This window comes from Vulpes lagopus, chromosome 5 (assembly GCF_018345385.1).
Source record: "Vulpes lagopus strain Blue_001 chromosome 5, ASM1834538v1, whole genome shotgun sequence".
In the NCBI taxonomy this organism is placed as follows: Eukaryota; Metazoa; Chordata; class Mammalia; order Carnivora; family Canidae; genus Vulpes; species Vulpes lagopus.
Genome location: NC_054828.1, coordinates 59,029,318 through 59,041,796, shown reverse-complemented (window position 1 = coordinate 59,041,796; position 12,479 = coordinate 59,029,318). Strand labels below are relative to the sequence as shown.

The window sequence follows — 12,479 nt, the reverse complement described above, 5'->3', positions numbered from 1 at the left end:
AAAAAATAAAAATAAATAAATAAAATTTTTAGGGGCGCCTGGGTGGCTCAGTTGGTTAAGTGTCTGCCTTCGGCTCAAGTCATGATCCCGAGGTCCTGGGACAGAGCCCCAGGTCAGGCTCCCTGCTCAGTAGAGAATCGGTTTCTCCCTCTCCTTCTGCACCTCCTCCCTCTGCTCATGCTCTCTCTGTCTCACTCTCAAATAAATAAGTAAATCTTAAAAAAAAAAAAAAAAAAAAGTTTACAACTTTTATAATGAAAAAGCTTGGAGAAGTGGTTCTCAACTAGTTCATGCAGAAATACCCCAGATGGAATGACAACTTTCTTAAGAGTTTGCGTAGTGAGTATACAGTCCAGGCTACAAGGTCAGGTAGGCAAAAAAACAATTTCATTTATTTTTATCTATAATGAGACTTAATTTTCTATCAAGTCTCATTCAGGTGGGTGGTAGAATGGAGTTCAGATAATTGCAATCAAGAATCCCTCTCGCTTCTCTATCACATCGGGGGGCATCTCCACCTTCTCGTCCACCAATGGGGGCAGGAAAGAAACTAGTTCTCCACTGTCACCTGTCTACCTCTCATATGCTGAGATGTGCATCTTCCTGCCTGATTGTTGATCATCAAAGCCACAGTTACAGCTCCATTTCAATTATTTCTGAGCTCTTCTCAAAAGTACAGGACAGAAGTGCCTCGATGGCACAGTCAGTTAAATGTCCAACTCTTGATTTTGGCTCAGGTCGTGATCTCAGGGTTGTGAGATCAAGCCCCAAGTTAGGCTCCCTGCTGAGTATGGAGCCTGCTTAAGATTCTCTGTGTTGAAGTACCTGGGCAGCTCAGATGCTGGAGTGTCTGACTTTGACTCAGGTCATGATCAGAGGGTCCAAGATTGAGCCCCACATTAGGCTCCCTGCTCATCAAAGAGTCTACTTCACCCCTCCCTCTAGCCCTCCCCCCACTCTGATGCTCTCTGTCTCTCTCTTTCTCTGTAAAACAAAACCAAAACAAAACAAAAGTACAGGACAAATTTGAGTGTTTTCCATGCCCATCTGTGGCCATGGAAAATTGTGGGATACTGTCTTACAACCTTTCTGCTAAGATGAGCCACAGGTCACTCAGCAACAATCATTTGTACCTTTTGCCAGATGTAGGTTAGCCATGGATGGATTTCCAAAGATTTGCTACCTCCCTAGACTTTACCCAGGAAGTGAGGCAGAGGTCACCTTTATCCTCAAATAGTTCCCAAAGCAGTGATGTGCCAGAAAATGTCTATAAAGCTGACCTCCAAGGGAAACATCTTGATTTGTCTCAGTCACCAATTTCTGTGTTGTAACGAGTCTCACTGTGGCCAGTTTCAAGCACCCAGTGTGAGAACACTGAAGGTGGAGTTGGGACTAGATGCCAGGATTGGTTCCCACAAGCAGGTGCAAGCAGCTTCAGCACACCATTGCCTCACCTGAACTTAAATGCCTGTACTCCTCACTCATCCAATCAGCCCAGGGCTCCATCCTGGGCCCAGGGTCCAACAGAGAAGGACCTCTCCCCCATAGCCCACCGACTTCTAATCCATCTCTTTCCCATTTCCAGCCCTAGTCTGGCCACTTTGGGTCTCCTGCTGGCCAGAAACACCGGCTTTGCTTGACTCCAAACTCAACGAATTTTTTTTTAAGATTTTATTTATTTATTCATGAGAGACAGAGAGAGAGAGGCAGAGACACAGGTAGAGGGAGAAGCAGGCTCCCTGCAGGTAGCCCGACATGGGACTCGATCCCGGGACTCCAGGATCAAACCCTGGGTCAAAGGCAGGCACTAAACCTCCAAGCCACCCAGGGATCCCATGACTCCAAACTCAACCAATTTTTATCTTACGAAAACAAAATCCTAAAGCTCGACTTTGTATTTCACTATTCAGTGACCACCTTCAACATGTGCTCTAGTGTTCCACTGGGAGAGAAAAACAGTCTAGCAAAAAAAAAAAAAGCCAAATTGTGGGATGGGGGTAGGATGGATCTATATTTACTATACAGAAGTAATAGCTTCTTACATTATAAAGCATTCACTCCCTCTCACCTCCCAAACCCCCTCCAGCACTGCCTGCCAAGGATTATTCTCTGGGTGACAAAGGTGTGGCATGTGTTTCAGCGGTTGTTCAGGCCACAAGCTCGGGTGTACGAGAAACACAGTTTCATTTATCATAGTCTATAATGAAAATTCACATTTTTAGGATGACAATCCAGCCAATTTATTAAAATTTAAAATACACATACTCTGTAACCCAACAATTTCATATTTTTCATATGTACCTGTTATAGGCTGAATGGTGTCTGCCTCCTGCCCCCAAATTCATATGAAGTTTTAACCACTCAGTAGGTCAGAAAGTGATCATATTTGGAGCAAGGGTCTTCAACGAGGTAATTAAGGTAAGATGAGACCATCTGGTTGGGCCCTAATTCAGTATGACTGGTGGCCTTACAAGAAGTGGTTGGGACACGTAGGGAAGATCACGCGAAGACACGGGGAAGAAAGTCCCAAGTCAAGGACAGAAGCCTCAGAAGAAACCAGCTGTGCCACTACCTTAATCCCAGCCCTCCAGCCTCCACGTCCGAGAGGAAATTTCTGCTCTTCCAGCCACCCAGGCTTCGGTGCTTTGTCAGGGCCGCCCTGGTGCACTCAGAGAACACCCTAGAGAAATACTTGCACATTTTTACAAGGCAGGCCATCATGGGGCAGTACTTAGACTTTGAGGACTTGACTGCGAGGAATCAGAACGACAGGACCAAAGGACACAGTGCTGCTGCTGCTGCTGCTGTGGACACAGTGGGCGCCCTGTCCCCGCCAACCACGCCTTCAATGCAGCGCTGTTGATTCCCAGCCACAGCACCTGCTCTTCTGGGGCCTTTCCTGTCACTTCCACAACAAGCCAGGGCATTGATGCCGCTGATGTTCACTTCCCTTCTCCCCCCAGCATCCTTCATGTGGTGGCTGATGGGAGGTTCTTCAACCTTCAGTGCGGAGCTGCAGGCTCCCAGAGTGCTCCCAGCTGTGCTAAGCTCCACAGCCCTTTACTGGATGCTTCTGTGATCAATCTCCAGGGTGGATGCACGGCTGTCATTGAGTGTTCAATATGAAAAGCATCCTCTTTTCTCTTTTTTTCTAACTTTTCTTTCAAGTCCCATTCAGGTGGGCAGTAAAATGCCATCAGTGGGGAGCATGCTGGAGGTCTAGGCCAAAGCTGCCAGTGCAGGGGAGCACACCTGTTAGGCTTGGCCCTCCTGGCCCTTAGGCCACTGCCCCAACTTCCTGCCTCACAAGTGAATATTTTTTAAAATACTAAGCTAAAATTATTTTCCTTCCTCCAGTGTCTCCCATCTTCTTTAAAATAGAGCAATTTTAGGAAATAAGATAGAAAATAACAATCATAGTTATAATTATTGAACTCCAACTCTGTGCCAGCATTAAGCTACTCCACATGTATGAAATTGTTTTATTTTCACAAAGAACCATTTGAGACCACTTATTATTCTCCCTATTATTATTATTACCACTGTTTATGGTAAGTGTTTAACATACTAATCAACTAGACCTCAGAGAAATTAGGTAACTGACCCAAAATCACACAACTAGCAAGAGGTAGAACCAAGATTCAAACATCTTTTGTCTGACCCAAGAGTGAAAGCTCTGTTTAAAATGAACATTGACAGGTGGGGTTTTTTTTTTTTCCAGCTTCCTTGTTGTCTCAAGATTGTTAAAGAAAACCTAGGGATGCCTGGGTGGCTCAGTCTGTTAAGCGTCTGCCTTCGGCTCAGGTCATGATCCCAGGGTCCAGGGATTGAGCCCCACATTGGGCTTCCTGCTCTGTGGGGAGTCTGCTTCTCCTTCTGCCCCTCACCCTGCTTGTGCTGTCTCTCAAATAAATAAATAATCTTTTTTAAAAAAAAGAAAAGAAAGACAATCTATTGTAGGAAGACTTGTGGAGATTGATTCATTCACCCAGAGAAAAATATGTTAACATGCTCCAACACATTGAACCATGTATCGTTGCCATGTCTGGATATGAGATGTCTTGCAGAAGCCAAGGAAAAGATGCATTCTCTAGAATCAATGGGTTAGACCCATGGAAAATCAGAAGGCAAAAACAGGGCAAATATTCTTTAAAGCAGATTGGTTTGGCAGAGGGAAAACCATACAAGATTTGTTATATTTTTATTTTGCTCTGTGAATATGGGCAGTGACACATGGCAGTTTGTTGGTGTTATCATTAATGCACACTCAAACACATATCTTGCACACACACGAACAGCACATACCATAGTTTACTATAACTTAGATGGATTTCTTTTCTTTTCTTTTCTTTTCTTTTCTTTTCTTTTTTTTTTTTTTTTTGCTATTAGCAACTAGGATAGAGTTTAATCTGTCACAGGAAAAAGGAAGATTTGCTGGCTGCCTATGCTGCCCTTAAGAGAGAAGAAAGTGGAAGTTAGTTGTCCATAAATTTGAAAATTCAAAAATCCATAAAGCATGAGTAGAAAGTTATCTTTCTCCTTATATGGAATTAACAAAAACCAAATAGCCAAATGTCTAGTAGATGATTTTGTAAATTGCAATTATGACATGTTTAAGTGGATTATTACCTAAAGAGACACTAAGATTAATGTGATTTAATCTGTGTAATTTTTGCATCCATTTGAATGAATGAATGAACATATTCACTGAATTTGAATTTGTAAAATAGGGAGTGTTATCAGATATTTTTCTAGAAGCTTCTCCAATCAAAAGTATTCAGCTTCTACATTTTATTTTTTATTATGTTATTATTTAAATAGTGACTAAAGAACTCTATATATTGAATATCAGTCTCTCGTACTCTGTATTTTTATATTTCTTCAAATTATAAAAACAAATCTGAATGAAATGTCTTATCTTGGTCCCCACATTTTGATTGTGAATGACAAAAGAAAGTGACAAGTTCTTAGATCATTGATCCATGATGTTTTTACAGTCTTGGCAGCTACGCTTTATGTAGTAATCAACTTAAATGATCAGGCTTGGGTGTTGGTAACGCCAGGTTATGCTCATTTGGAAAGCACTTTAGATGTTTCATCTTCCAAAATTACAAGTCATACTTTATAATGTTATTGGTTCTTTATGGAGCCAAAGAGCTAGTGTTATACAAATCTATTTTTCATTCTCTTTGATTTGTCTAGAATATTAATTGTTTTGACTTCACTAATTTTTTACCAGGAACATCAAATGCTTAGGTACTCATTGTGGGCAAAATCTTCCTGAGTGACATGCCCAAACTCTGATGGTAATTGAATTTAAAAGCGGAAAGCTCCTACATTTTCCCATTATGTGTGGCATCTAGGTAGTTCATATTTTCTTCTTGAAACTACAAAACCTTGAGTTTCATATCATCAATCTCTAAATAAAAAATAACTTGTAGCAAACATAGGAAATCTTTGATATTGGCCTGGTATATTCATTTAGAGACCAGCCTTGCCTATCTTTCCTTTCATCGGTAATTATGGTGGGTCCTTTACCTCTGCATTGCCTGACTCATATCTGATAATATCTCCAATTCATGGTTACACTAATACGGTTTGCACATCTCAGGTAATTGATTCCACCCTCTAGAGTTGCTGAGTCACAAGACTGTAGTCAGTCTTTTTTGCTTTACCACATAACGGAAATAGATAAATCATTTCAGCACCCCTGCCCCAAACTGGCTCTGTGTGAGCTGAATGTAGGTCATCACAGATAGGGCTTTGATGCCAGAAGCCACAATTTCAGGATACACTGCCTCCTGCATTCTAGATTTGAACCTAGCCTCTCTAAAACATGCTTACCACTCCCTACCCTCATTATTTTAATGAAAATTTGCCATCAAGACAACAGAACATCTTGAACTTCTGAATAGAGGATATGAAACACCTTTAGAGACCTTAAGCCATGTAATCTTAATTCTTACAGATGAGGAACACAGAGTCGAAGAAGTTTAACCAGCTTGCTCAAGGGAGAGTTGGAATTTGATCATAGGTTACCATAACTCCTAAGCCACCAGCTCTTAAAATACCTGAATATCAGAATCACTTGGAAGGTTATACACACAGACTCCCAGGCCCTCTTTCTAGGTAGTACCAAGGATGGATCATGGATAGTCTCCCTCTACGATCTATCATCTGCGATTTGTAGCTTATTTGTATTTTCTAGGTGGACTTCAGCCAAGAAACGAAACTAAGTCAAAGTATTTTTATTTTTTAAATTCAAGTATAATTAGCATACAGTGTCATATTAGTTTCAGGTATACAATATAATGATCTAACAATTCTATACATTTCTCAGTACTCATCCCAATAAGCATACTCTTAATCCCCGTCTCCTTCACCCATCCTTCTGCCACCTCCCCTCTGGCAACTACAACCACCGGCTTGTTCTCTGTATTTAAGAGTCACTGGGGGAGGGGAAGTGTTGGTTTATCTCTTTTTTTTTTTTCTGTTTGTTCATTTATTTTGTTTCTTGAATTCCACATATGAGTGAAATCGTGGTATTTGGCTTTATAAACTTCCTTAGATGGGAATGGTTTAAAGCAGCTTCCCTTGGGTTGCCTCTTCTCCTTTCTGAAGTGGATTGTTTTCTATCAGGCAAAAGATATAGGAAGAGAATCAATGACCACAGTGTAGTGGTCACAGTGCTGGGCTTGAGACCGTCTCTGGTGGGTAAGTGGGGAGAAAGCCCTGATTTGTAACACTGGCTGATTTCCATAGTACAAATACTCCCACCATGGCCAATTTCAAACCACTGAGGGTTTGACAACCTGCTCACAACATTTCTGAACTTTTAACAATTGGCCAGAAGCCAGCTCCAACATACTAGTGGGTGTAGAATAATAGAGTAAAACTGAACAATCTCCCAACATTATCTAGATTGCCCATTATGATTATGTGATTCAAATTGGTCATAACCTGCCCCACACACACATCACTCTACCTGTTGGCTTCATGCTCTTCCGAAGGCAACTCAGTGAGTGCCCTCCCATATTTCATCTCTTCCTCTTCCAAGGACACACTCTGATATGGGGCTGGAGCATAGTAGTGGATGAGACGAGTGGATGGAGCAATGAAGAGAAGAAAAGTGGAGGCCATCTTTGGGATGACTACTCTCTCTTATGCAGCATATAGCAGGGGTAGTGCTATGGGGCGGGGGCGTCCTCTGCTTGCGCGAGGCTGTTATCCTCCCTGGGCCTTGCAGACTCGGGGAGGGGAGGTAAGAATGAAATATGAAATAGGGTTATAGGAAGCTTGGCTCTCAACCTGAGAGGAAGAAAAATGGTTGAGTCTTCCTATGTCTCTACTCACCCAAGGAGAAAGACCTGCACGGTCAAATCAGAGTGCAAGTTCAGCATTAACATTACCATGAAGTCTACTGGAACAGCTGAAGATACCCCCAGCCTTTTTTTAATCCACAGTTATGCTGGAGGGGCAGACTGGCTTCTCACATGACCAGGCTGCCGAGCACAACCCTAACTAGTCCAATGAGAGAGACGGTTCTTCTGTCTGGAGTAGCCTTTGCACAGCTGACTCATCTTGGGAAAGTGAGGGTTGACGGCAGTTTGACAAAACTGGCCCTGCACACGCTAACATGACTAATACTGCCTCACGTAAAAGTACGAGAAACATATTCCAAAACCAAATGTCAATGATTCTAGGATCACTTTGCACTTTATTTGCTCGTGTGGCAAACTTCTAGAAGTCAGGATAACTATCTTGGGGGTGTTGACAACTACAGCAAAGGTAAATAATCCCCATCTTTCAGCATCCTGAAAGATGCTCTATTTAAGTGCAAGCTTCTTTGTAATACTGACTCACTTTTCATTGACTCACAATCCATTTGTACAATTCAATGCCCACAGACCCTTTTCCCAACTATAGACACTTATCTTCTAAGACAGAAAAGTTAAAAAAGAAACTCCCTAACAAATCAGAGAGAGACAAGTGATTACAGTACGGACTCAAAATTTTAGTATAAACTTTCTAGTGTGGGCAGCACAGGTAGATTTTGAGTAAAAAGATATAGATTTAATTCACCAGCTATGAGATTTGGGTCCAGTCATTTAGTTTAAGAGCATTTTCCTATCTGTAAAATGAAGATATTTATACTTAAATCTCATGGTAACATTTCCTACCATGTACTAAGCATATTTATCATGTTCTTTATCCTTAACCCTCAAAATCAGCATTCAAGAGTACTTACCATGGAGTTCAAACTCCCAATGAGATCGATAGCAGAAACGAACATGCAAAGCCTACCATATATGCATATGTATGCATTTTTATCTGGGTTCTCAATCAGGGACACATGAGAATCTTAGCATCTGTGGTGAAGACGGGAGAAAGAACAGAAGCAGAGATGTGTGCAGTTTGGAAGAACTCTCCACTGTGATTCTGTTTTTTGCTCCCTGGTCTAGCTTGTGAGATATTGACTTTGACAAAAAGATCAAACCACCAGTTTAAAACATTGATTTGCATGTATACTCAAAGTAGAAGCTATAAAGATGAATACTGAATTATCTATTTTCCAGAGAAATGAAAGCATATATCCACACAAAAACTTGCAAACATTAATAGCAACTTTATTCATTACAGCCCCAAACTGCCAACAATCCAAGTCTACCAGTGGGTGAATAGATTAAAAAGGAACATATACATCAAAACAGAGGACTTCCAAAAACACGCTGAGTGAAAGCAGTATAAAAGATGGTTCCATTTATACAAAATTCTTGCAAACTATACTGACTGCATATTAGTGTTGGCCTTGGGATCGGGGGTGGAGGGGAGGATTGAACTGCAAAGAAAACTGAAACTTAGGATGATGGAACTGTAATAACATATCTTGGTTGTAGAGTGGTTTCACAGATGTGTACCTTCTACTCAAATGCATGCCCTTTGAGCTGCTTTCAGTACAAGTACTAATCTCTCAACACTATTTTCTTGCCAGGGCCACTGAGTAGGGCTTTTAAGAGGCAGTCAGTAGGATACTACAAAGCTAAATTGTCACCCAGAGACTGGGGATAACCTCAGCTTTGTAAGAACCATAACCCATACCCAAATCCATCTAACACCCGACAGAGCAAGAGCAAGTTCGTGTGGTGTGACTTATTCCAACAGGTGTACCCGTATTTTACAGTCTGCAGCTTAGGTAACATAGACTATTACACACAATTCCTGGAAGCTAGCTAGAATTCCTTTCTTTACTATACATCAGTGGCCAGTCATTGCAAACTCTATCCTAACCAACTAACCAACTTTGGAGGAAGAAAATGATACCTCTAAGCTTCTAGAGATAAATTCCAAATTTAGTTTACAGAGAATATGCCTCAGTACACATAGGTGTATGGAAGCCAAATGATTTTATGTTCTAAATTCTAATTACACACTAATTTCTAACTTTTATTTCCACCTTTAGAGCCTTAATAACTTTATCAACTATTTTAAAGTGAGATATAAGTAAGCAAATATTTGTATGCCCACTTATTTAAGACCTCATAAGACCTTAAACTTACTGTGAATCAACAAAAGCACTTTGCAAAAGCACTTTTGATCAAATTGAGCACTTTAAAAGACTTTTATTTTCTAACCAACAGTCATGAATATTTTGTATATTTTATCTTCAGTACCCTCTGTGTATTCTCGTAAACATCACATGTAATATTTATGAAATTTACATTTTTTAGAAAATTAGGTTTATGATCTACAAAGTGAAGAGTAAGAAAACAAAACATGTTCTACAAGTGAAGAACAATCAAAAAGTATGTGTTAAATTTTTGAAAATGAGTCTACCTTGGAAATACTGTATTTTTCTTATATTCATACAAAATTATTATGGACTTAAATTTCATTGCAAAAGAAGTAGAACATTTAGTTATCCCACTATGAGCAAAATGTTTCTAAAAGATAATTATTCCATGTAGTGACTTTCTGGAGGACAAGCCAAAGACTTCAAACAAACAGAATTGAAATACTTGATCAATTTTTATTCAAAATGTCTACAAAGTTTTAACTCTCCATTATACAAATATTTTTTCAAAATTGAGACATTATTCAAATGTAAGCCAAAGTCCTTATACAAATAGAATACACACAAAGGTCAAAAATATACATATTCTCTCAGCAGACTTTGTTACATAAATAAGAAAAATATATACAGCTCATATGTTCAATTTAAAGTACAATTGTCTTAACACTGCAACCACATACAGAAGGTCCTAAAATAAAGACTACAGCAAATGTCACACGAATGACAAATTCATCTTATGACATATACAAATTATAAGGATACACATAACCAATCTTCAAGGAATACATACTTCACACCTGGATCTTAATTTTCACTTTACTTTTGTTCATTTTTCAGAATATTCTGTGGATAGGTAAAATTCATAATTCTACCAGCTATGCTTGATACAAGACTTACAACATGTGAAGAAATCTACGTCTTTGTACTTTGGGGTGGGTGTCAAAAGAATTCTGTAAGTTGAATTTCTATGAGCCTGTGTTAAAATTTTCCAACTAAACTGAATTGGCTATTGAAAAGTCGACCAATTCTTTTTAAGTAGGAAATGTTGGGGAAAAAATCCAAACACTTAAAAAAGTTTCAACATAGTAAAGCAATAAAGAAAAATTATGCCAATGGTTCCCTAGATTGTTATGCAACCCAACTACATATATGTTTAATTATGTTTTGCCCCAGAAATTCTCCTTCCTTTTCTGAGCTCGTGCCAGAGTTTGAAAAGCCCGGAGACTAGAAGCTGCAGAACGAGCAGAAATCTCAGATAATCTGTCCTCATCTGCAATGAAAAAAATATAATCAGTGCAGAAAATATTGCTAATAAAAATACTGTTTTATAACATTAACAGAAAATTAAAAGCATCAAGTTTTGTAATGTCAATATTCACTGGTCAGAAAAAAATAATAAAATTATAAAAATAGAAGATATTGACATTTTCAGGTGAGTTCATAAAAATTACCATATTTAGAAATCAAACATTTTAATGTTAAATGAGCATTCTGTTTCCTGCCTGAAATCCCACAATATCGTTACCTAATAAACACATGGCCTATGATTTCAGCATTACTTGGAAACAATTCATCATCATACTGTCTCGTCCTACTTTAAAAAGTACAGCTGTTCTAAGCAAAAAGCTTAAGCATTTTAAAAACAAAATGCTCTACCTTAACATAAAACTTACATTTCCAAAATAATCTTACTTAAGGTAGAAATAATGTTTGACTTTAACATGCTACCCTTAATTATTACAGAAATTCCTCATTCTGAGCAAGCAAATCTATTATGTTTATTTGTAAACAATGTTTTTCTATTTTTTTTTTTTAATTTTATTTATTTATGATAGTCATACAGAGAGAAAGAGAGAGAGGCAGAGACACAGGCAGAGGGAGAAGCAGGCTCCATGCGCCGGGAGCCTGATGTGGGATTCGATCCCGGGTCTCCAGGATCGCGCCCTGGGCCAAAGGCAGGCGCCAAACCGCTGCGCCACCCAGGGATCCCAACAATGTTTTTCTATTAAGAAGAAAATACAATTGGATTTAGTGTCCAAATGTCTGCATTTCAAAAACAATAACTTGATTTCTAGCTCATTGAATTCTGAAAAAAGTCCTAAGTTTGCTAAGAGGAAAGAAAATCTTTAATACACATGAACTTATAATACATAAAGTATTAATTCAAATTTACTTTCAAATCCAAAAATCTATAAATTCAGATCATATATTTTAGGATGAGTTAAATTAATAATTTTGATTGTTCACACCAGGAATTCAAAATTCCTCCTGCCACTATTAAAAGCAAATGAATTTGTCAGAATGACTGCTACACAAGAAAAAAAAAGTCCATTTTCCCTAATCATATTTTTTTGAGAATTGAAAATTGATAATAAACACTTGAAAAAAATAATAGATATGCTAGACCAAACTCCTGAGCCCCCAGCTAGCCAGGTTGGAAAGACAGAGTATTGACCTCAAGTATAATTGCTAGGCATAATCTCTTATCATCTGTTTGCCCTAAAAAAAAAAAATTGAAGATTTTAGGTCCCAGTTTACTGATTTTAGGTCCCAGTTTACTCATTTGTAAATGGAGATAACTTCACACTCCTCTCAGGGTTTCACAGATCTAATGAACTAGTATCTGTGGAGGTGCTTTGTAAACTATAAAGTGCTAACCCAATGTTAAGATCATAACACTACTATAAACTACCATATAACAAAACTTCATACTTTGATCATATGTTACTTCACTACTGAAATACCTTCATCATTAAAGACTTCATGCTGAGGCAACTGGAACTTGTTCATCTTTGCTTTTCCCACTTAAAAAAAAAAGGTAGAAAAATTACCTTCAAAGCCACTTAACAGTATATCTTATTTATAGGAAAACCTTAGTGAAAGTAGACTATCAAAAATTTTAGTGACT

The 12,479-nt window shown here is 38.8% G+C and overlaps 1 protein-coding gene across 5 annotated transcripts in view; it reads right to left on the bottom strand.

Moving 5' to 3' along the window:
• Positions 1–10,000: 10,000 nt before the first annotated feature.
• MDM1 (Mdm1 nuclear protein) overlaps positions 10,001–12,479 on the bottom strand; it is a 29,936-nt gene continuing 27,457 nt past the window's right edge. Inside the window, exons 13-14 of one of the 5 annotated variants that reach the window (XM_041757241.1) lie at positions 12,316–12,375; positions 10,001–10,841 (exon numbers count right to left, since the gene is read on the bottom strand). In XM_041757241.1, coding sequence (XP_041613175.1) covers positions 10,729–10,841; positions 12,316–12,375 — 173 coding nt within the window. In that variant the 3' untranslated portion in view covers positions 10,001–10,728. Of the gene's footprint in view, positions 10,842–12,283; positions 12,376–12,479 lie in introns of those variants that run through there. The other 4 variants (XM_041757240.1, XM_041757243.1, XM_041757242.1 and 1 more) reach the window with 4 other exon arrangements.